This window comes from Petaurus breviceps, unplaced genomic scaffold (assembly GCF_028583685.1).
Source record: "Petaurus breviceps papuanus isolate PSGF00001 unplaced genomic scaffold, PetGlider_PUasm1.0 185, whole genome shotgun sequence".
Classification (NCBI taxonomy): domain Eukaryota; kingdom Metazoa; phylum Chordata; class Mammalia; order Diprotodontia; family Petauridae; genus Petaurus; species Petaurus breviceps.
In genome coordinates, this window is record NW_027185797.1 from 4,355,900 (window position 1) to 4,380,980 (window position 25,081).

Genomic DNA, 25,081 nt, shown 5'->3' on the forward strand with positions numbered 1-25,081 from the left:
GTCTGAGCCCGGGATTCGATCTCCAGGTCTTCTCAACACTGGAGCCGATGCTCTTACTTGCTGTGCTACCTGGCCGCCCCAGTCCATTTCATTTTAACAGCTCTCATTGTTAAAAAGTTAAAATTTCTATTGAACTGAAATCTGCCTCCTTATATGTCCTACCCACTTTTCCTAGTTCTTTCCCCTACAGCGCAGAAATCTACTCTCTTTTACCTATCCTAGCTCTTCAAACATTTGAAGACAGCTATTATGCCCCCCATCCCTTTTCTAAACTAAAGACCCCAGATCCTTCAACTGTACCTCATGAGCTTTCCATGCCCTCCCAAGCCTCCAGGACTGACTCTGTGGGTCATTCCAACTTTCCAGTATTTCTCTTAAAATGTAGTACCTAAATAAAACATAGTATCCATATAAAACATAGTACCCAAATAAATTAAAATGTAGCATCCAAATAACAAAGTTTTTTTTAATGTAGTACCCAGAACTGGGGATAGGATACGGCAAGAAATTTAGGTGATGTCAAAACAAAAGACCATTTCTTTAAAAAAAAAAAATACAGTATTCTGAATTGTATAAAATCATCTAAATACTGCTTGATGAGTACAGAAGTTAGTGAGACTATTCCTTCCATTCTTCCAGACACCCTCCCTCTGTTCAGACAGGAAGCTGACATCAGCCTTGAGAATCATTTTTCTTACTGCCTTTTATAACAGTCTGTTTTGGTATGATTTCAGTTTCACTCTAAGTTTCCATTTCCCCCATTAAGAAAACAGACACAAATGTCACGTGACTGCCAAGAAGAATGTGTCAGAGTTGGGCTCGTGACTGGGGATGCCTCTGAGGGGGAGCCACCGAGCCTGGGGCTGGATTTCATCACTCTGATATACAGAGGTGGAAATTCCTAGTATGCCGTATATAAAGGAAGGGTCCTGGGGTGGTGAGTAATTGCTTTTGCTGGTGGAGTTCAGATTGGCTACAACCCCGTTGCCTCTGGGAAGGAATGGTTCAGCTATGAAGAAAGTTGCTGCCTGACCTAAGCCAAACTTCAGCAGGTCGGGAAGGGGGCTGTGTGGGGCATTAGGGTGGTTGGAATCTTTCTCTGAGGTGCTGCTGTGCTCTCTTGGTACACTGGGAAGGTGGCTGATGGAGGGAGGTGGAAGGTATTGTGGAGTTTCTGTCCCCACCACTCAGAATATCTTGGGAAATGAGGTTATGCTTAATGCCCACACCAAAGTAGGGTGCTAATTTACCAGAAGGGAAAGATATAGAAATTTAAGTACCATCTTGGCTGCACATCTGATTTGGTTTTTTAAATAGTTATTGATCTCTTTTGTTTTTACATCACCTTTATTTTATAGTGGGAAAAGTACTCCTTCTGGAGCCAGAAGACCTAGGTTCAAATCCTAACTCTGACACTAACTTACCTACCTAACTTTGGGCAAGTCACTTAACTTTCCTGTTTCTCAGTTTCCTCATCTTTAAAAATGAGGGGGTTGCACTATATGGACTCTGAGGTTCCTTCCAGTTTGAAATCTCTGATGCTATTGCTGAATACATCCTTCCTGCTTCCTTTACTCAGAAAGCTGTCCCTTATAAACAGAGAATAAAAAGGAAAGAGGAGGTGAAGAAACAGCTCAAGAAAACTAACATTGATTGCGTATGATGGCATATGTATTGTTCCACACTCACAGCCCCCATCTCTACAAAAAGAGAGGGTGATGCGTTTTCTGATCATTCCGTCTGGGCCATGTTTGGTCACTATAATTACACAGCATTAAGTTAACTTCTTTTCTTAGTCCTTTTTATTGGTCTTTAAAAAAATCATTTTCTTTGTTCTCGCTATTCAAGTCACTGTCAACAATTATTATTAAGCTCCCAATATATGCCAGGTGCTGTGCTAAGCACTGGGAATATAAAGAAAGGCCTAAATAACACCTGCCCTATTAGACAACAATCTAATTAATATAGGGGAGAGGAAATATGTAAATAACTAGGGACAAACAAGATATATACAAGATAAGCAGGAGATCATCTCAGAGGGAAGGCATTAGCATTAAGGTAGGTCAGGAAAAAGTTCTTGCAGAAGGGGGGGGATTGTAGCTGAGACTTAAAGGAAGTTAGGGCAGTCAAAAGGCAGAGGTGAGGAAAAGAGTGTTTGCTTTTACTATATTACTGTTACTGTATAATCGTTCTCCTGGTTCTGCTCACTTCTTTTTGCCTTGGTTGTACAGGTCTTTCCAGGCTTCTCAGAAACTATAAATCATTTATTATAGCACAATAGTGGTCCATCACATTCACATACCATTATTTGTTCAGCCATTCACCAGCTGGTGGGTAATCCTTCAGATTTCAGTTCTTTACCACCACAAAAAGAACTGCTATAAATGTTTTTGTACATATGGGTACTTTTGTACATATGAGCATCCAGTAGTACCACTGAGTTTTGGAGCATAGATTCAAATTGCTTTCCAAAAATGACTGGACCAGTTCACAGCCCCACTAACAGTGAACTAATGCATCTGTTTTCCCACAGCTCTGAAGTATGTGTCTTTCTCTTTTTTTGTCAATTTTACTAAGTTGTTTTAATTTGCATTCCTCTCATTATTAGTGATTTGAGGCACTTTTCCATAAAGCTATTGATAGCTTGGATGTCTTCCTCTGAAAAGTACTTGTTCATATCCTTTGGCCATCATTTGAAGAGTGGTTCAAACATATTTCATTAGTTTTCCTCCATACCTTAGAAATAAGAACTTTATTAGAGAAACTTCCCACAAAGACGTTCCCCCCAATCACCTTGTTCTCTTATAATTTTAGGTGCATTGGTTTTCAAACAGAAGATTTTATATTTGATCCTAGAGGTAGTAGGGAGCCATGAAGTTTATTGAGTAGAGAAGTAACATGGTCAGACCTGCACTTTTGGAAGATCACTTTGATAGATGAGTGGAAATGGCCCGAAGGGGGAGAAATGATGCAGGGAAATTAATTAAAAGGCTATTGCATTTTCAGTCATGAGGTGATAAGGACTTGTACACAGATGGTAGCAGTATCAAAGGGGAGAATGGGGAGGATAGGAGAGACCTTGTGTAGACAGAATCAACAGGTCCTGGCAACAGATTGGATATGGGGAGGAGGTGAGAAAGTGAGGAGTCAAGGATGACACACCAGGTTCCAAGGCTGAGTGACTGGAAGGATGATGGAATCTGTGACAATAATAAGTAAGTTAGGGAAAAGGGAGAATTTTGGGGAAAAGATAATGAGGTTAGTTTTGGGCATGTGGAGTTTAAGATATCTACAGGATAATCAGCTGCATGTCTAATAGGCAGCTGGAGATGTGAAACTAAGGCTCCATGGAGGGGTAAGGGATGGATAAATAGTTCTGAAATAGATCATCTGATTTACTTCAGTTTGCATCAATTCGTCTAATTCTTCCCTCGCTGCCTATTTATGAAGGCAATTGATCCAAGACTCTCCTTTATCCCTCTTGAGGTATCTTGGAGAGTATCTAAGATGGCATTTCTACCAGAAACAGAGAAACATCTCAACCCCTTCCCCTGCCACTTTATAGATACTGGTACTAGAACTGTCTATAATATTCCATCTCCTATCTTAGTACCGTTGCATAGTACCCATACCTGGAATGCCCTTTCTCCTTACCTTCACCTCTCAGAATCCCTAACTTCCTTCAAAGCTCAGCTGTTGTGTCACTTCCTACAGGAAGCCTAACTAGGTCCTCAGCTTAGTGCACTTTCCTCCAAAATTATTTTATCTACTATCTAGTTTGTATTTTCTTGCCTATGTACAGTCCCCCAACTTCTAATAGAACATAAATCCCTCAAGGGCAGGCCCTGTTTTGTTTTTGTCTCAGAATTTCTAGTGCCAGGCACAATGTTGGTACATGGGTGTTCAATACATCCTTGTGAATGGAATGGATTTGGATATGCCATCTCTGGGTAAATCTATGTGACTTGTTACCTGTGAATGCTTGGGTGGGAGTCATAGCCTAAGAACACTATTCTTGGACTCGTGGTTGGCCCTTCAGTGTCACAAGCCGCAGCAACTCCATCTTGACCTACACCAATTATAAAACCACCAACCACTCTTTTAAAGGTCAGTCTTGGCTAATGTGAAATAACATTTGTGACATTTAAAACTCAACCTTGAACTTGTATGGCTTGAGTAGCTTTTATGATAGAAAAGTTATCAGGGACTGATGTCAAGTGGAAAAATCCTCAGATTAAAAAAAAGAGAATTCTCTCTGGGGAACTTTTAGCAAGTTTAGGAGGTGTGTCTTGGCCATTTGGGGGTACCTCCAGGACAAGAAAGATGCAGTTACTACCATGCCAGGTCTCTGACGAGAAGAATGCTCTTCAATAGTCCATATAAATGGACTCTGTCAACTGATAGTCATCTACAGCTAGGAAGAGGTATTCCTTGGGTTCAAAAACTCATTTAGATGAACACCATTGAGGAAACAGGGCTAGTTATTGAGAAAAAGATCTTGGAGATTTAGCTGACCACAAGCTCAATGAATCAGAAGTAAGATCTGGCGATCCAAAAAGCTCATATGCTCTTTGACTGCATTAAGAGAGGCATAACATGCAGAATAAAGGAAATGATCATCCCACTATATTCTGTCCTGTTTAGATCTCATCTGGTGTACTAAGCTCAGTTCTGGATGCCACATTCTAGGAAGGACACTATCAAAATGCATGAGAGTAAACAGGATGGTGAGGGGCCTCAGGTCCATGCCACATGAGGATTCTTTTAAGCAAATGGGGATGTTTAACATGAAGAGAAGACTTAAGAGAAAAATATGAGCGTTGACCTCAAATACTGGAAGGATTTGGGGTACCTAGATGGCTTAGTGGATAGGGCATTAGGCTTAGAATCAGGAACACTCATCTTCATGAGTTCAAATCTGGTCTCAGACACTTACTAGCTCTGTGACCCAGGGCAAGTCACTACACTCTGCCTCAGTTTCCTCATCTGGTAAAATGAACTGGAGAAGGAAATGACAAACCACTCCAGTATCTTTGCCAAGAAAACTCCAAACAGGGCCAACCGAAACAACTCAACAGCAATGAATTTGGAAAATTATGATGTGGACTAAGGATGAGACATCATACTTTGAAAGGACCTCACAGATCACCTAGTCTAACTACTTTATCTTTCAGATGAGGAAAGCCCAGGGAAGTTACGTGAATAACCAAGTTTACACAGATGAGTGACAAACACAGAGTTCAAAGCCAGGAGGCATTTTTCATTTGTCCTCTGAAACACATTTCCTCTGTTTGGTCCCAAAGTACTGAAGTTAAAACAATGGGTAGAAGTTGCAGAGAGGCAGATACTAGGCTTTATGTTAAGTAAAATGTCCTAACAACAAAAGCAAGTCAAAAGTGAAATAGGTGACCTTGGGAGGAAGGAAGCATGTTCCCCATCGCTAGGGGTCTTCAAAAAACAAAAAATGGACCACCCACCACTTTTTAGGGATTTTTGTAGAGGAAAAGCTTGATGTGGGTTAGGCTCAGTGTCCCTTGATGTCCCTTCTGAGTCAAGATTCTGTGCTGATATAAGTATTTTGAAGGAACTTATAAACTCACAGGACCACTTAAAAGAAAATTGACGTTCTCATTCATAGTCTTCATGAACAAACACTGGAATCACTATATAAGAGAACAGGAAGAAGTAGCAACCCCTTGACAAGACAGACAACAGAGTCACACCAGGCATGACAGGAAGGCCCCAAGGTAATGCAGCTAAGGTCCACTGGAGTGCAGGGTCCTAAAAGAGAGCAGGACTGGACTTGCCATGAACTGTGTGGTTCTGAAAAAGGTCCTGACCTTTTAGTCTGGCATACCACTGACCCAGGAGCAGGACTATAGAGGGCAGCCTTTAGAAAGGCATGGAAATTCCACTCAAGGACAGACCTCTGTCTCTGAGAATATGGCCAGACCTGGAAAACCAAGAGTGTTACTTCTGTCTCCCAGGCTCTGATTTTTCAATTCACTAAACCAAGAGACATTTACTATATGCTAGGCATTCTGCTAAGTCCTGGGTATACAAATAAAAAGCAGAAACAGACCATTGCCTCAAGAAGCTTTCATTTGAATGGGGAGACAACACGTGAATCAGAACATATATGATAAATACAGAGAAGATATAATATAACCTTAGGAGGTTATCTTAGTAGCTAGCTATACTAGTAGCTGGGGGGACGAGGATAGGTCTTCTGAAGGAGATGAGCCTTAAAGAAAGGCAGGGATTCCAAGAGTCATATTGGAAGGGAAAGGATTTCAGGCATGAAGAATAGCCATTAGAAAGACAAGGAGATGGGAGCTAGGATGCCATATTTGGGAAACAGCAAGTAGGCCATTATGGCTCACATAAGAGTGTGAGGAAAGAAGTAGAATGTCGTAAGATTGCAAAGGTGGGAAGATGGACTCTCTTCCTCATATGACAGATGCAGATACTGAGGTTCAGAGACTTGCCCAAGGTCACTCACTAGATGGCAAAGCTGATACTCAGTTCTGACTTCCAGTCCAGTCCTCTCTCCATTAGGCTACATTGCCTTCAGTTATATTCTTATTATTATAGTTCCCTGCCTTGTCACTATGGCCCCTGAAGGCTATGGTTGGAGGAGATGATTTTAAAATATTTGGTCATAGTGGATGTTGAAGGCAATATGAATTGTAGATGATAAGCTGTTCGTGACAAATGTAAGATCTTTGAGAGTAAAGATCAACTTTTCTTTGGTCATCTTTTTTTGTTTGTTTATATTCATAACTTCATTGGTTTGCATAAATCCCTCTGCCCAAGCATATAAACAACTGTTTTGTACAGCTAACAGTCTTAGAGAGTTGTCCAATGCCCTAAAGGGTTAAGTGGCTTGCCCAGGACCACACATCAAGTACACCAGAGTCAAGTTTTCCTGACTCCAGAACCAGCTCTCTGCCACTATACTACAGAGTTATAGAACATGTAGTAACAGTCTTTTAAATACTCATGCCTAAGCATAGTATTCAAATCCATTTAACAAATATTTGAGTATATGAAGGTAACTAAGAATATGGTTCCATATCTTCAAGGAGTTTTCCGTCTATTATTGGTAGAGTGTATTAAGCGCATTGTTAAATTAAGTTCAACAAGCATTTACTAAGTATTTACTATGAGTAAGATTGATTTTCAGTACTAGGAGACAAAGACTGAAAAATAATCTCTGTTCTCAAGGAGGTAGGGATACAAGATGTAGACAGGTATGTAAATGAAAGTCAATTTCAGGAAGAACAGAGTAGTAAAAAGAAGGGACCCAGAAAGGCTTCCTGTAGGAAGTAGTGCCACCTGAGTTCAGCTTTAAGGGAAACATGTGGGGTAGTTTTTGGAAAGACACAGAGGCAGGGGATGTAATGATGAGTTATGGTAAAGGCAGGGAGACCCAATGAGAGTAGAATGTAGTCACATCATAGGAATAGTTCATGTATATGAATTCAATCACGTGTACTCAGCAAAAGAAAAGAAACTAAATAGTACAGGTGACTTTGGCTGCTCTTCAACTCAATGTGTGAATGACCAAGAGTGGAAGATGGGAGACCTGCACATTCCTTCTCCTTAGTCACAGTTCTCTTCATTATATTTCATAGTCTGTTCATTCTGTGTAGGTTGACAGAGCTAATAAGTTCATGAAAAGGAGACCCTAAATTTGCCTCCCTGGAATTCCTAGTCAACTAGAATGCCCCCCAAGTGTTTCCTTTGGCACCCTTGTAGCTCCTCTCGTTGTGGTGCTGGTGGTTGTTTTTGTTGTTGCTGGTCAGTCTTGTCTGACTCTTCATGACCCCATTTGGGCTTTTCTTGGCAAAGATACTGGAGTGGTTTGCCATTTCCTTCTCTAACTCATTTTACAGATGAACTGAGGCAAACAGGGTTAAGTGACTTACTCAGGGCCACACAGCTAGTACTCAGGGCCACACAGCTAGTAAGTGTCTGAGGCCAGATTGAACTCATAAAGAGGAGTCTTCCTGACCCCAGGCCTGGCACTGCATCCACTACACCCCTTAGCTGGCAGCCTATCTCCTCTTATCTAATGGTAATGCAGAAAGAAGGAATAGTTGGGGGTATAATCACTTTCTATTATGATCTCACTTCACTGCAAAGCCCCTTCAAGAGTATTTTCTCCCTAATCATTAGTTTTCCTGCCATCTAAGTCTTTACCTGTTGCTTTAAAAAAAAATATGAGCAAAAAAAACTAGCTTATGCCTGTTTCCTAACCAATAGCTTAACTGGGTATTGTGAAAAATGAAATTTATATTTGATTGTTTCCACAGCACATCAACATTTTAGTTACATCTGTTCTCTGACTTCTATTGCCTTTTTGACTCTCTTAAGCCCTTCCCAGGTACATCTGTTGAAAGAGTTATGTTGTATTTTACCTAGGAGTAAAATTTACTTTTTTTATTTTATTATTTTATTTATATTATAGGAGTATTTTACTTGTGAGCTTTTTGGGGTAATTTTGATTATACACAATTTTTACCTTAAACACTGACTTCAGAACCTAATTCCCTGCACTGTACTGTGAAAGGTGGACTGGAGGCAGACTCTGGGGGATAGATGGAGTTCATCATTTCTAGCTTGAAGACACAGTGGGGCAGGGAGATCTGAGGAGGTTTTAAGGAACAGAAAGCATTTGGGGAAGGACTTAGAGGGTGGGTAGGATTTCAAGGGTAGAGATGGAAAGGAGGTTATTCTGGGATAAGGAATGGAATGATGTAAGACTCATTCTAAAATAGAAGTTGAGCCATTAGAAGCTACAAACCATCCTGCAGAGTGGCCACCTAATATGCTTATCTTGGGTAGGCAGGAGAACTGGCAAGCGGGAAAACCAGAGGTGGGTGTGGGGCAGGGGAGGAAGAGAAAGAAAAATAACTGCTTCCTCTATTTTCACAGAAGCTTCTGAAGTCCTAATGACTTACTTGGAGGAGTCTCCAGTCTACTTATTTCAGGAAGTTACAAAGGCTGACCCACAGGCAAAAACTAAGAGAGAGATGAACTTCCTCCTCCTTCAGGGCTCAGAACTAGAGCTATAAATGACCGAAGTCTCGCTATTTAGCAAATAGATTATTCCTATACATGGCTCTTTTGGTGGTTGGTCAGAAAACAACTGAATTTCACATAGGAAGATCTTTCTGGTAAGCTATCTTCTTTTAATTAACTGCTGAGTAGCCAATATATAAATCATGTTTACTTCCACAAACTCTTACATACGTTTTCTTAGAACTAAGATAACAGGCCTTTTATGAGAAACTTTCAGTTGGTGAAAAACTGTTACATACTCTATTTCCCTTTTAAAAGTGCATGTTAAATGGAATTGTGTTAGTTAAGTTATGATGCTTGGTTCTTTGGTATTTTATATTGGAATGTCTTCTATTGTTTGCTAATTATTTTATGAGTACATGTTTTACTCTACTCTTCCCCTTTCTCTTCCCCCCCCCCACTGCCCAAATGATTGTGAGATCCTCAGAGAGTATATATTTTTCATTCTCCCATAACACCTTGCACAGAGAGAAACACATAGCTAAATACTTGCTTAACTGAATTCATTGCTTTGGTAAAGCATGGACAAATTCTGAGAAATTTTTATTACACACATCAATGAAAGTGACTAGTCACGTGAGTGCTAAGCCTACTCTCATTAACATTACATGGTAGAGAACTAGATGGTAAATGTATTGTCACCCTCATTTTTGTTGATGAGGTAACTCAAGCTTTGAGCCCTACAAAAATGCCAGTCATTACTATGTCCAATAAATGGAAGAGTTCTGTTTTTAAAAAGAGACTTAGAATGTTTAAGTGGCTTGCCTAGGGTCACAGACCCAGTAAGTACTGGAGATAGGAGGCCAACTCAGGTGTTCTAACTTGAAGGCCAATGGTTTTTCCACTATAAAAACACCAACTCTGTAAAGGGAAGCATGGTTATGTTTACTATTCCTGCTTTATTTTTTTTTCTTTTATTCAGAGTGAGAGAAAAAAGATCCTTCAAAGATGGACAATGACACTTCGACAACCGACTATGATGTTTTAATAGAAGACGATTTTACTGATGATGTGACAGAACAGTGCCACAAACATGACGACAAAATCTTTGCAGCACAATTTCTGCCCCCGATTTATTCCTTGGTATTTATCCTCGGCCTGGTAGGCAATGTCCTCCTTGTGCTAATGCTGGCCAAATACAAAAGACTGAAGGAGGTGGTGGACGTCTTTTTCCTAAACACAGTCATTTCTAATTTCCTTTTCTTGGTCACCTTCCCTTTCTGGATTCACACTGCAATACACAGCTGGGACCTTGGAAATACAATGTGTAAAGTTATTTCTGGGTTCTACTCAGTAGGCTACTATGGGCACATGTGTTTCCTGATACTTTTGATAATACACAGGTACCTGGCAATTGTCCACATGGGAAGATTTCACCTGGCTGCCAAGACCACCTATGGCATCATTACAAGCACCTGGGGACTAGCCATGCTAGCTGCTTTACCAGAATTGGTGCTTTCCCAAGTTCAAATGGAAGGCAAAGATTACATCTGCCGCTTTGTTCAGCCTCATTATCCTCTGGGGGATGAGAAGTTCTGGAAGCATTTTCTGACTTTAAAGATGAACATTTTGGGATTTCTCATTCCACTGTTTGTTACTATCTTTTGCTATGGAAGAATTAAAAAAACACCAAGATATAAGGAGAAAAAGTATGGACTTTTTAGACTTATTTTTGTCATGACACTTATTTTTATGGGGTTGTGGACACCTTACAACCTAGCGCTTTTCCTTACGACTTTCCAAGAGCACTTGAACCTGAGCAATTGTGAGAGCAGCTATCGCCTGGACAAAGCAGTCCAAGTAACCAAAATTATTGGCAACACTCACTGCTGCATTAATCCCATGGTCTATGGGCTCCTAGATGAGACACTTCGAAGACGTCTCCCTTGCCTTTTCCATCTCCAAAATAACTCTGACGGTCATCGGAGGGAGGGGGCAGAACAGCAATCGCCGACGACAAAAGGACCTCTGTACCATTCTACTAGATTTTAAACTATATTCAGTGCAGGCTAAATAAATTAAATTCCCCTGATTTCAGTTATGACTTGGCTTTGGGTAACTGTTTTTTGTAAATCTCTATTATGTACTTATACATGTATGTAAATCTCTATTACATACTTACACATGTGTGTATACACATATATTACATACTTACACGTATGTATATGCACACATACATATGTGTGTATAAGGGCAACCATGTATATAGTACATGTCATATCTAACCAATTAAATAAGTGCCTAGAAGATAGGGGTGAAGTCCGACCCTATTTATCTTCCAATAAATCCTCTCAAGGGGCTCTACCTAACATGCTGGGTCTTTCCTCTTCATACAGCATGAATACCAATGGAACAAATGGCCATTGGCCATCTCTGCTGTTACCCCGTGACTAGTTATACATTTTTCTGTTATACATTTCTCTGATGCTATCATCCTTTTTTTTCACTTGTCTGGTACAGTTATCAGTTGATAATGTGTTGCTGGGGTAAGTGGGAGGCACAGCAGATAAGAGTGCCAGGCCTAGAGTCAGGAAGACTCACCTTCCTGAGTTCAAATCTGGCCTTGGACCCATACTACTGGGCAAGTCACTTCACCCTGTTTGCCTCAGTTTCCTCTTCTGTAAAATGAGCTAGAGAAGGAAATGGCAAACCATTCCAGTACTTTTGCCAAAATGGGTCACAAAGAGTTGGTTACAACTGAAAAACAACTGAACAATATGTTTATTGCTGCCAACACATGCCCTCTCTGAGCTGCTCCATTGCCTTATGAGTGAATCAAATTTAATTCTTCAAGGACCAATTGTGGCATAGTGGAAAGAAAAGTGAGGAGGAGCTAGGTTCAAATCCTTCTTCTGATAATTGCTGACAGCGAATCAATTAACTTCTTTCAGTTTGGTTATATGTAAAATGGAGATAACAATGTATTAACCTGCTTTGCAAATCTTAAATTGCTATATGGATGTCAGTCAGTTATTTTTATACATAGCATTGCCAGAAGAATATTCTGGTTAAAAGGATAGGCCTTTGTTTTAGTATGACAGATCATTAAAAAATACTGTGTAATTTCCATGTTACCTAGTTTGCTCTCCTCTCTTCTAATTCTGGACTAGTTCACTATTCATCTGCAATATCTGTCAATTCAATTCAATTCAACTAGCATTTATTAAGTGACTATCTTGTACCAAGCACTGCACATACAAAGACAAAAAGCAAACATTTCATGCTTTCAAGAATTTAAATTCTATTGCGAGTGGGGGATGAGGGAAAAGAGGGTGACAGGGTACAAATGCACTAAAAATCAAATATAAGATATATGCAAAGTAATTTCCAGGATACTGAATAGATGCTTAGGGCATTACCTTAGGAACAGCAATGATAAAGTAAATGATTATCAATCCCTGTCTCTGGTACTGCCTGATGGTCAAGGTGTTGGTGCAGTCCTTGGAGCTTGATGGTTATGGAGAAGTGAAGTATGTTTGAAGTGCTTACATTCTGATTCTCATCTAAGTCAGTTCCTTCCCAAATGATACATTGGTCGATTAAAATGTTCATAGAGATGGAAAAGAGGCACATGGGTTGGTAGTTATCAGCATTCTCTTGAATGCATTTGTTTAACAATAAGGTATGTGTTTTTTTGCTAGCACCTTGAGATTTGATCTCAGTGCACTCAAAATTGGGCCATCTCTATGATGGATTTCCTCTGTGTAGAGACATTTATGTCTTATTTAGCCCAGCTCCTCTTCCCACCTTTGTTTGTCACTGCTATTTCAACAATAATTCTTTATATAGCATACTTGGGACTGAAGTGTTAGAGTCCAAAGATGGAGGCTTTACTGGAATTTATGATGAAAAGACTTTGCATGAAGATTTTTACAAATGTTTTCTATTTTTCATCTACTTTTTGTCCTCCAAGTTTCATCTTTAAAATACTTCAGGATGACTTTGGTTGGTTTGTCTTTCACCAACCTTGTGAATTTGTTTTTGCCTTGTCTCTCTTGGCTGCTTCCTGCTGCCTTATGAGGTAATGCTGCTCATAATTTAAGACCTTAGAAACCTTAAGACCTTAAACCAATGTTTTTTTGGATGTCATCTGTCTCTCTTTGACAATTAAACCAAGTGACTGTGGTGCCTAGTCTTTTTTCGAGTGGCAATTGATTCCTTTTTGTGGCAATTAATTTACAGGGGTTAAACTTTCTTAAGAAAGTCTTAATCCATGTCAATGTCTGTTCTTTTATACATTACCATTTTTTTTTTACATTAAGAGCTTGTTTAAAATGCCTTTTGAAGTTGACTGAATTGTTAGCCATATCTTTCTCTCTTTTATTTTGTCTTCCATTTTTATATTGATTTTTATCTTTGCTCTAACAAATCAGTGGTCTGACTACATGCAGGTTGCTTAATAAAAAATACCTCTGACATCCATGACAAGTTATTTTGTATTTGTTAAAATTTCATTTTTATGTTTCTTGGTCTCTGGTACCTGTGGATTCCCTTCTTGGAAAAAAAAAAAGTTCATGACATATATGTGTTAGGCTTCTGAATATACTATAAACTTTTGACCTCTCTATGTCTTACTCCTCACCCATGTTTTCCAACTTATATTTTTTACAGCTGTCATCAAGCCTTATTAAATAATAATAGTTTGCATATATATGTATATTATATATATATATATCTGTTTTAGATTTATAAAATAGTTTGCATTCATTATACCATTTGACCCTCACACATGTCCTGTGAGATAGGTAGTATAAGTTAATAAAATAAAGATATATAAGATAATAAAATAAAATTATCTCTATGGACAAATAAAGAAACTAGACTATGAAAATGCCTGTATATATAAGATGTATGTGTGTATGTGTATATGTGTGTATGTATATATGTGTAATATGTATACCCATGAAGCTCACATCTCTTTCCTGAGCTCTAGTTCTCTCATCACCTACTACCTGCTAGACATTTCTACCTGGGTGTCCCATGAGGTTCTCGAACTCAAAATACCCAAAACAGAATGCATTATCTTTTCCCCAAAACCCTACCCTCTTCTGAATTTTTACTTTTCTGTTGAGAGAACCACCATCCTTCTAGTCACTCAGAGTCACCCTGACATCTCACCTTTCGCACACCCATGCCCAATCCAAACCCAGCTGCCAGGTCTTACCAATCCTACCTCCACAACCTATCTTTCAGTAGGATTATTCTCCTCATTCTCCTCCAGGTTATCTTTTCTCCATTCAGAGTGATATCCCTAAAGCACACATCTAACTATGACATTCCTCTGTTCGCCAACTCTCTAGGGAGCCTACTGCTTCTGGATAAATGACAAACTCCTCTGACTTTTAATGCCCCCGACAATCCAGCCCCAACCTATCTTTCAAGGCTAATGTCACATTGCTTCCACTGCTCTATTTTCCAGCTAGACTGGTCTGCGTGTTGCCCCTGCCCTCCCACCCCACTTCCTGTCTCTCTCTTTATAGAAGCAGAAAGGATCAGAGCTGAGATGTGACTCTAGGTCAGGAGATTCCCCTCTAGTGCTCTGGCTAAACTATGCTGAGAGCCATCCGTGGAAGCGGATCTCACCCCCCTGCCAAAGCTTCCCACGCCACTTCTGGACAGCTCTGAGGGTTAAGAAGTTTCGAGAGGAAAACTTCTATCAATCTGAGCTCTGCCCCCAGCAAAGCAAGCAGGACGACTCTACTGGAAGGAACACAAAACAGTCCTTGGATGCCGGGAAGATAAACACTCATGCAAGAATCCAAAACAAGATGGGAAAAGGGTGGCCTTGATTGTTTGTCATCCAGACGTGCCTGCCTCTCTGTGACCCCAGCTGGGGGTTTCTTGGTGAAGATACTGGAGTGGTGACCATTTCCTTCTCCAGCTCATTTTACAGAGGAGGAAACTGAGGCCCACACAGGGTGAAGTGACTTGCCCAGGGTCACCCAGCTAGAACGTGTCTGAGACCAGATTTGAATTCTGTAACAGAAGGATTCCTGACCCCAGATGCCCCCAGCACAACTTGTGCATTTGTAATACTGCACGTCTTTCTTCTACCACACACGCGTATCTATATGCTTACATCCATCTGTGCATCCTGAAGGGGGACAAGACTAAGTTGTGATGAAATGTGGAGACTCCAAGTTCTCCATTAGCTTCAAGTTTCCAACGCTGCTGTGTAAAATCCCCTACATTTTAATGAAGCAGCAGATCGGACTGTCTGCCTGAGCACCAAGGAGGGACGTGTGCAAGCGCAGGGGTGTGCCACGGCTTCGTCCGCTAAGAACAGTGACACAGGGACAAGGAAGTGATGCTCCCCGTAGGCTGGTTTTTATTTTCATGCTGAGGAGAATGAAGAACAGGGCTGGAAAGGCAGAACAAGGCTCTGGACATCCTTTGGTAAGGACCAGTGCCAATCCCGAGGATGGCACTGGCCTAGGCCCAAGGCCGCATGGCCTCGTTTCATCCTGGGGGGGAGAGGGGAAGATGCCAGGCCTCGGGCCAAGGCCTCTGGCACCTGCCATCTGGGCTCTGAACCCTGTATACAGAGAGGCTCCCCTCGAAGAGGGCGGGCCCCAGAAGACCCCTTGTGGGGGGCAGGGAAGGAGTTGGGGGAGGGGGGCCGGGAACCTGCGGCCTCGAGGCCACATGGGATCCTCTAGGTCCTCAAGGGCGGTCCTTTGACTGAAGCCAAATTTCATAGGAAAAAAACACCTATGTTCTGCAGGCGTGCTTTGACGGTTAAAGGGGATCCATTTTGTGAAGTCTGGTTCCAGCCAAAGGGCTGCGCTTGAGGACCTAGAGGACTCCACGTGGCCTCCAGGCTGCCTGTTCCCTGCCCCCTCCTGATAGCCCCCGCTTATGGGGCCCTGGTAGATTTTCATGGCGGGGGGGGGGGGGGGCATTTGGATGAAGTCAAGCACTAGGAGGAGGCTTCCACGACTCAAGACAGAGACAAAGCCAGTAGGAAACGTGACACAAAGACGGGAGGTTCCGAACGGTCAGGCTGTCAAATGTCCCTAGAAGGGGCATCTTTCCCAAAAGAAATAATGCATGGGAACTTTTAAAAAAGGCGGGGAAATTCTTCCAGAGAAATCTGAGCTAGTTCTAACTTAAACATAAAAACGAACTTTTCCCAATGAAAGAATCTTCATTACATTTTCAACTGTAGTGGAAAATTTCGAGAACCAGGGGTTGCGTCACTTCCGTCCCGGTTGGCGGGAAACTCGCTTCGCCCCTCCCCCACGGGTCCTCTCGCCTCACGCCCAGGCGCGTGCGCGCGGGGTTACCTCAGGTCACGTGCCCAGCTTGGAGCCTCGTTTTGGACTCGCACGCAGCCGCAGTCTCGTCGGAGCCGCCCTCAGTCGCCTCAGAACGTCGAAGAGCCAGGGTGCGGCGTGAAGATGGGAGCGAGGGTGGTATTGAGGCGGCCGTTGTGCGGCTGCCCCGGGGGCAGCTGTTGGCAAAGGGGCCTCAGGCTGGGAGACGGCAGGAGCTGGGTTCAAGTGGTGCTCCTCCCGAACTTGGCCGTGAGGCCTGAATCGTGGACGGGCCAGCTCAGCAGCCTGGATTATGTGGGGGGGGGGGGAGGGGAAACGGGGGTCCCGAAGCCACGTGGATACCTCCAATTCTATAGCCAGGGGTTCTAACTTGGGAGTGCCCGGGCCTGGAGGCGGCTGAGGCCCTTCCTGGCCCAGGGAGAATCCGATAGTGGTGGAAGACCACTTGGCACCTGCCGGCCACCATGCTCCTTCCCTTCCTCCTCTTCCCTCCCCGAGGGCCTGGGGTGGGGCGGTGGGCGGGGCCTGGCCGTCAAGCCCCTACCAATCTGAAAGTGGGCCGGTGACCCCGCCCGCCCCCCCCCATTGTCCTGTGCTTAGCACATATTAGCGTGGGCGTGGGCGCATATTAGCTGTTAACTGGTTCTCGTGAGCTCCTTTACCGGTATTATTAGTATGATCTTCATTATCGTTTGTCCTACGGTCCAGGGAGCCTCAGGGACCTTTGTCTTTCCTTGCTTCTCACTTTCCACTGCTGACTTTTCTGTTGCTGATTTAAATCTCTGGATTTAAATTGTCTTAGGCAGTATAAGTGGCCTTAGAACCAGGAAGACCTGAGTTCCAATTCTGCCCCTGAGGCATATGGGCCATGTGACCCTGGACAAGTCACTGAACTTCCCAGGGATCTAGACAACTTTCTAAGGCTGAGGTGCAGAGAAAGTGCCCACCTGTACTTTATCTGACAGTTCCCTATCCCAGGGAAATTGCAGGTCCATTCTTGGAACTATCTTGAGTAGTATTTTTTTTAAGTGACCGCAGTTTTTGTTCTTTAGGTCAAAAAATGTCTAGAAGAGACAAAGATCCGCATGTAAAGTTTCTGAAGGCCCAGGGAAACTCCGAACTTTTTTTTGCAGCTTTTGGGGTAAGTGCAGTGGCCTGGAGTTGTGAATTCATCTTCCTTTAAATTTTGGTGACTTTGATTTATCAAGCTATTTACCATTTAATAAAATTGGATTTGTAACTAAAATGTTGTATTTCCACAGTTAGACTGTATATTCACTTTGCATTTGCCTATTATGGAGTTTGACTTGTATTTTCATTACTTTAGAGGTATTTAATGGGCAGCCCTTCGAAGAACAAGGCACTCACTACTAGAACTTCATTATTTTTTTATGTTTGATGTAGTTCACTAGAATAGCACTTTGTATTTTTGGAAAATGATCTTACACCAAGTTTTTGATTCGTTGTTAAAAACCAGATTCATTAAGTGCAGCGTAACTTTTTTGTTCTTTTTCTTTCTGATCTAATTATTTGGTTCATAGAAATGTGAATAATTAAAAATATATTTTCATTTCGATTTTTGCTACAGACTATGAAAGAATATCTGTCAGAAGAATATCTTCAAACTCTTACAGAAGAACAAGCATTGAATATGAAAGAGAATGACAAATCACTTTTTATCTGTGAACCATTTAGTGGCATTGCATTTGATCACCTCCAAAAGGTTTGTCAACTACTTTGTACTTTACTCAGGATTTTCTGGTCCTAGTTCCAGTAGCTATTATTCTAGACCAATGAGGTTTAGGGAAAATGCAAATTATAAATAGAGGTAGTCTATGAGGTGAAAAATTTTCCAGCCACAACAACTCTCAGAGACTATCTGCTGAGTTTACAACAGTGATATGTGTTGATGGAGAGAGTACTCACTGATATAACTACATTTTTTTGAAGAACAGGTATGAATACTGGTAAATGCTACAGCTTGAAGTTAAAAGGCATGTGAAAAATCATCTTTTTTCCCTACTTAAATGATGTTAATCTTGTCTTTTCTGTAGCTTGGCTGTAGAATTGTTGGCCCACAAGTAATTATATTTTGCATACAGCACCGTCGATGTATCCCAAAATCAGAGTACCCAGTTTACAATATGATTATGGCAGATATAATTATTTCTTGTACAAGCCTTGACAAAGAAGCAAAGGTAAGATGGTTTACTAGAATTTTAATATAAACATGTACTTAAATGGAATTTTTTTTTTGTTGACTAAACTATACCTCAAAATAATTTGAATTTTATTTTATATGCTACTCAGTAAAGGGCTGCAGTTTAGCAATATGGTAGGCAAAACATTGATCTCCAAGTTGAGTTGTACTCCATACAACTTGTTCTAACTAATGGCATTTCATAGTAATGTTCATGTAGTGTAACCAAACATCCACATATTTACATCATGAAACCTACTTGTACACCTCAGTTGGTCAGATCACAGGACTGTTATTTCATACTCTATATATTGTCTGGCTTTGATATACACCTTACCATTTCCCTTCAGATAATAGGTGCCTAAAATTGCCCCAGCCCCTGGACCAAAGTGACTACCAGCCCTACCCCAGAATAGTGTTTCTCCTTTTATAATACTGTCCTGATAATATTAAGTGCTTACTTTGGGTAGCTCTGCTTATAAATCAAAATGTAAAGATAGAATTTTAATTTTTTTCTTATTTCTTAATTTTTTTCATTTTAATACACAATATTTAATTTAACTTCAATATACAATATTTAATACACAATATTCATTTAAATACACAATAAAGAAAAAGAAACTTATAAACTTAAATATTGAAACATTTTTTTAAAAAGCATGTCATGTGCCCAGAAGAACATAAGAGGATTCAAAATGTATAGCAATAAATTTTCATTTCAAGAAAGTCTATATAATAAATACTACTCACTGTATTGAAAACTGTCCATCTTTTCTTTGCTTCCTTGTGAGTTTTCTTTTGTTATCTGCTGTGCACTTTTTACTTTGTTCTTTCCCCCTCCCCTGTTCCTCTCCTCCTTCCCCAAAAAGGCTACAATTAAGTGTAAATATATTTAGATATAGATATACACATGCACATATATACACAGACATATACTTTCCCTAACAAATTCTACTCCCGATCTTTGTTTTTGTATTTTTGCGTATCTCTTATTTCCTGTCTCTCCTGATTCCTTTGCTTAAATTCTGCCTGCTACTTTGCCCTCCTGTTATTTAACCTACCCTATTCCAAGGATCCCTCCCTTCTTCTCCTATTCCCATAAATCTAAACACCTTTCTGTACCCCCCTTTGACCCATTTCCTCAGCCTCCCCTCTAAAGATCCCACCCTAATAAGAAAAGAAAAAATATATAAAACTTAAATATTAAAAGTTAAATACAAAATAAGAAAAAAACCATGTTGTGTTTATCAGAACATAAGAGAGGTTTCAAAATATACAGTAATAAATTTCCATTTCAAGAAAACCTGTGTAATAAACACTACTCATTTTGAAAATTGCCCATCCTGGGGTGGCCAGGTGGCACAATGAGTAAGAGTGCTAGCTAGATGTGGGTTAGGCTCAGTGTCCCTTGATGTCCCTTCTGAATCAAGATTCTGTGCTGATATAAGTATTTTGAAGGAACTTATAAACTCACAGGACCACTTAAAAGAAAATTGACCCAGTATCAGTTCCAGCCTCAGAAACTTGGCACCCACACAACATAACTGGCCATGTAACCTTGAGCAAGTTACTTAATCCCAATTGCTTTAAAAAAAAAAAAAAAGAAAGAAAATTGCCCATCTTTTTTGTGCTTCCTTGTAAGTTTTCTTTTGTTTTCTGCTGTGTGCTTTTTACTTACTATGTTCTTTTTTTCTCTTCCTCTCCCCGCCCCCAGGATACAATTAAGCATGGGTATTTATATATGTATATATGCACATGTATACACGTAAATACATATATAAATATATACATACACACATAAACATACACTCTTCCTAACAAATTTTACTCCTCATCTTTTTTTATGTTTGTGCATGTTTCCTATCCCTCCTGACTCCTCTACTTCACTTCTACCCACTACCTTGCCCTCATATTACTCAACTTCCCCCCCCCCAGGATTCCTCCCTTATCCTCTTGTTTATATATGTATGTATGTATATATTTATATATATATGTGTGTGTGTGTGTATGTATGTATGTATTGTTCCCTCTAGAACCCATTCCTGGTGAAAATAGGTTTCCAGAACTAACAGTCTTCTTCTAATCTAATTCCTCTGTGTTGGTTCTTCCTCTTATACTTCATTTGTATAAGATAATTACTCATTTAGCTGTTTCTAAGCTTTTTGAAGTCATATCATACTCATTTCTACCCTCAATCTTTCTTACAGACTACCCAATTACTAATAACAATCTTAGACATATATTTTATATTTTACATACATAAAAGGTAAACAGATTGTCCTTATTGAATCCCTTGTAATAGTCTTTGGTATGTACCTCATATTTCTCTTGGCTTTTGTATGTCAATCTTTTATTAAGTTCAAGTTTCTTTTTAACAGAGTCCTCAAAGTCTGACAGTTCATTAAATGTCCATTTTTTTGTATTCAGTATTATGCTTAGCAGAGATAGGATTTTAAATCAGAACAGTGACTTAGTGAAATATGCTTTTAATGCCTTTGAAAAGACCCATTGACCCGTTAGAAGATTTCTATCTTTCTTTACAAGTTATCTGTCTTAAAAATTCATTTTGGGGTGGTTAGGTGGTGCAGTGAGTAAGAGCACCGGCCCCAGAGTCCAGAGGACCCGGGATCGGTTCCAGCCTCAGATACTTAATACCCACACATACACACAAAAAAAAACTGGCCATGTAACCTTGAGCAAGTTACTTAACCCCAATTGCTTTTTAAAAAAAAAAAATTCATTTTAACGTAATTTAGTGTTTGAATACATATTATTTTGTTGTATGTTTGGAATAATGGATACTAGGAAAAATGATATTGATTATTGTTTAATAAATTCCCTGTCTCTTGACACTCCAGAAAGAAATTCATAAGTATGTACAAATGATGGGTGGACGATTTTGCAGAGATTTGAATATGTCAGTAACTCACCTTATTGCTGGAGAAGTTGGCAGCAAAAAATATTTAGTGGCTGCAAGCCTAGGGAAACCTATTATGCTTCCTTCTTGGATAAAAGAGCTGTGGAAGAAGTCATGGGAGAAGTAAGTTATTTATTGGTCTTAAGAAATGATGCATGATGGGGCAGCTGGGTGGTGCAGTTAATGGAGCACTGGCCCTGGAGTTGGGAGGACCTGGGTTGAAATCTGGCCTCAGACACTTGATATTTACTAGCCATGTGACTTTGGGCAAGTCACTTGCCCCAATTGCTCTGCCTTACCCCCTCCCAAAAAAAAGCAATAAGAAAGAAAGAAAAGAAATGATGCATGAGATCATTTAAATCTAATTCTCAGGTTCCCCCAAAGAAAATTTTGTGTGTTCTTTCCTTTGTCATTCAGTGACCTGAACAGGTTCAACACCATTCTCTTTCCTAAATCCAGAAGGATGAAAGTTTCTTAGAGACAGAATGATGATAAATGCCCGTGGTAGGCTGTGTGATGTGGAAAAAGTAGTGAGTTTGGGATCAGAGCACCTCTGTTAATTGAAATGTATCTGGGTGTTGGGCTAGTCAGTTCACTCCTCTGGGACTCCCATTTCCTTATCTAAAAAATGAAGAAATTGTATTAGATGATCTCTGAGGTCCCTGCTGCGTCTCCATTTAGTTTGTTATGAATTAGTCTATCCCCATAATTGCCTATATGTATATCAAGTTCAAAGCGAAGGTGATTTTGTATATGTTGCAGTTCTTACTTGAGTTGTTATGATTGTAAACCTAAAACATGAATGAAAAATATGATGGGAAAAGCACAGACTGGTTTTAGCATAAGTAAAATATTTATTAACCCAAATTTAGAGCAAATATTTCATTTAAATTTTACAATACAATTAATGTTTTCTTCAATTTTTTTTTTATTTTTCAGTTCTATGACGCAATGTAAAGATATAAATATGGAAATTTTCAAGTGCCCTTTATTTTTTGGCTGTACAATTTGTGTGAGTGGTTTATGTACCCTGGAAAGAAGGGCAATTCAGCAACTCACAGCTGAGCATGGAGGTCACTATATGGGACATCTGCACATGAATGAATGCACACATCTCATTGTTCAGGAACCAAAAGGTAAAAATGATTCCCCAGAAAGTAAACCACAATCATAAGTATCTGTTACCATTGATACCTGTTAATGTTTTGGTTTTACTTCCCTTGGTAAAATAGCATATGTGGGTGGGCAGAGTCAAGTTTGCAGTATAGCAAGAAGTAGTACAGATAGCCTCCCCCCTCCCCTCTACCCTGCAAAAACAGAACAGACCTAGAAAACATACTGGTTCAGATTCTGATGGGAAAATAGAAAAAAAAAAGCCATAACAAGCCCAGGTCATCCTAGGGATATGGTTAGAGTAGCATATGGACATTGAGGACAGAAATTGGCCAGAAGTATGCAATAAAGAGCCCTACAGCCTTCAGGGTCTGTGGCCAGGGGCAAGGGGAGGACTCAGAAGCTACTGGGTATTGTTACCTCCTGCAGGGCTTAGGAACAGGTGCCAACCGGCAGCTTCATCCTTCACTATCATAGATCCAGGGCAGACTGATGAAGGTGCCTGCACCTACAGGCGGCAGTCCAGGGTAAGGATTGGTCCTGGACCCTGGGCTGTCCAGATTCCCAGGAGCAGATCAGCATTGTAGTTCCAGCTTCTAAACCCGTGTGAATCCTGCTGAGAAATAGCAAGAGCATGTGTACCAGACCAAAGGGAAGCTCAGAGCCGTTGCTCTGAACAGCTGGGTTTTCCATCTTGCTGATAGTGCCTGAATCCAGCAGCAGCTTACTCTTGCTTAGACCCAGACCCAGTTTAGGAACTTTGTAAAGCTTAGACCAAGGAGGGCAGTGATCATGCTTTGTCCTGAATTATACCGCTTTGGAAGCACCAAACACTTTGCAGGTACCTGGAATAACAATAACGACAATGATGATGACAATACCTAGCATTTATATAGCACCTAATATGTGTCAGACAGTATACTAAGTACTTGACAAATATTATCCCATTTGATCAGAACGACAACCCTAGGAGGTAAATGCTGTTATGCCCCCTATTTTGCAGATGAGGCATTTTTTTAAGTGACTTGCCCAAAATTACATAGCTACTAAGTATATAGAACTAGATTTGAACACGTTTTACTGACTCCAGGCCCAGTGCTCAATGCCCTGAACTACCTTGATGACAAGAAAGCAGCAATCAGATCAGCTTAGACCTTCCTTTCAGAGATGCCCTGAGAGTAAAGTAAAATTCATCTTGGGTACAAGGTCAACTAAAATTTCCAGAAGAGTTGAAGCAAAAGTTTAAAAAGAGCTAAAAAAAAACTTTTTAATGAAATGAGAGTACTAGATGAAAAAAATGAAAAAGAAATGAGAGTTATGGAAGAAATTATTAAAAAGGAAGGACAGCTTAGCTCAAGATATATAAAACCTTGCCCAAGCAACAAACTCTCTAAAAATTAGAATGGGCCAAAAAGAAGTCTTTGACTCCATGAGACAACAAGAAATAGTAAAACAAAATCAAAAGTCTAAAAAAAAAGTAGGAGAAAATGTGAGGTTGTCACATAGGAAAAACAAATGACCTAGGAAAAAGGTCACCGAGAAGTAGTTTAGGAATTGCTAGAATACCTGAAAAGCAATGACAAAAATGGAGCCTAGAATCATATTTTAAGAAATCTTAAAAGAAAACTCCCAGAACCTCTTAGAATCACAGAGTAAAGTGGAACTAGGAGGAAACCACTTGTCACTTGAAAGAAACTCAAATGGAAACTCCCCGGAACATTAAAACCAAAAGCAGTTACTGTGAACAATGAGAAGGAAAACATTCAAGTACCAAGAAGCCACAGTTGGGATCACAGGAGAATAAGTGCCATTACTTAGAAAGGAATGGAAAACTTAGAATATTATATGCTAGAAGGCAAAGGATCTAGATCTACAGCCAAGTGTTACTTATCTTAGGAATGAGGAGAGGGTATTGGGGAAGAGGGAGGGAGAGATTGTGTTAATCCACTGTGCAAAGTGCTTTTATGAATGTTATTTCACTTGATCCTCAGAACAACCCTGTGCCGCATTTTATAATTTATAATTGAAGAAACTGAGGCAAACAAGCTAAGTGATTTTGCCCAGAGTCACATAGCTAGTAAGTTCTTAAGGGCAGATTTGAACTCATATCTTCCTGACTCTTAAGTCCAGCTCTCTGTCCACTGGATGTAGCTCCCCTCTTCACCTTCACAGAAAATAACCTTTAATTAAATAGAGGAATGCCAAGTATTCCTGATAAAAGACCAAAGTTGTATAGAAATTCCAACGTTCAAACGTAGGAATTAAAAGAAACAAAAAAAAATTATAAAAGGGGATGGTTTCAGAGAAAACTAGGAACCCTTGTAAGAGCTGATGAAGAATGAAGTGAACAGAACTAGGAGAATGATTCATACACAAGACGACAATATCATAAAGACAATTAGGTGTCAGACTTTAAAAACAGATCGTCATAATCACCAACCAAGATTCCAGAGCACTAACAATGAAGCGTGCTACTTACTTACTAAT

The 25,081-nt window shown here is 40.2% G+C and overlaps 2 protein-coding genes across 3 annotated transcripts in view; both read left to right on the forward strand.

Moving 5' to 3' along the window:
- The first annotated feature begins 781 nt into the window (after positions 1 to 781).
- On the forward strand, positions 782 to 13,519 carry CCRL2 (C-C motif chemokine receptor like 2). Of its 2 annotated transcripts, none has more exons than XM_069088363.1 (3): positions 782 to 937; positions 8,941 to 9,182; positions 10,010 to 13,519. In XM_069088363.1, exon 3 carries the CDS (start codon positions 10,036 to 10,038, stop codon positions 11,077 to 11,079), a length of 1,044 nt encoding a protein of 347 aa, XP_068944464.1. In that variant the 5' UTR covers positions 782 to 937; positions 8,941 to 9,182; positions 10,010 to 10,035; the 3' UTR covers positions 11,080 to 13,519. The 2 variants fall into 2 exon arrangements, with proteins under 2 accessions (XP_068944464.1, XP_068944463.1); XM_069088362.1 differs by having other exon boundaries at positions 785 to 1,052.
- Positions 13,520 to 17,424: 3,905 nt separating this feature from the next.
- The window catches only part of LOC138161564 (DNA topoisomerase 2-binding protein 1-like), a 37,937-nt gene continuing 30,280 nt past the window's right edge, over positions 17,425 to 25,081 (forward strand). Inside the window, exons 1-5 of the mRNA XM_069088297.1 lie at positions 17,425 to 17,505; positions 17,953 to 18,087; positions 18,419 to 18,562; positions 21,423 to 21,604; positions 22,421 to 22,617. Coding sequence (XP_068944398.1) covers positions 17,425 to 17,505; positions 17,953 to 18,087; positions 18,419 to 18,562; positions 21,423 to 21,604; positions 22,421 to 22,617 — 739 coding nt within the window. The remainder of the gene's footprint in view (positions 17,506 to 17,952; positions 18,088 to 18,418; positions 18,563 to 21,422; positions 21,605 to 22,420; positions 22,618 to 25,081) is intronic.

Coding starts and splice junctions, on each gene's coding strand:
- CCRL2 (XM_069088363.1), top strand. CDS start 10,036: ATGGACAATGACACTTCGACAACCGACTATGATGTTTTAATAGAAGAC.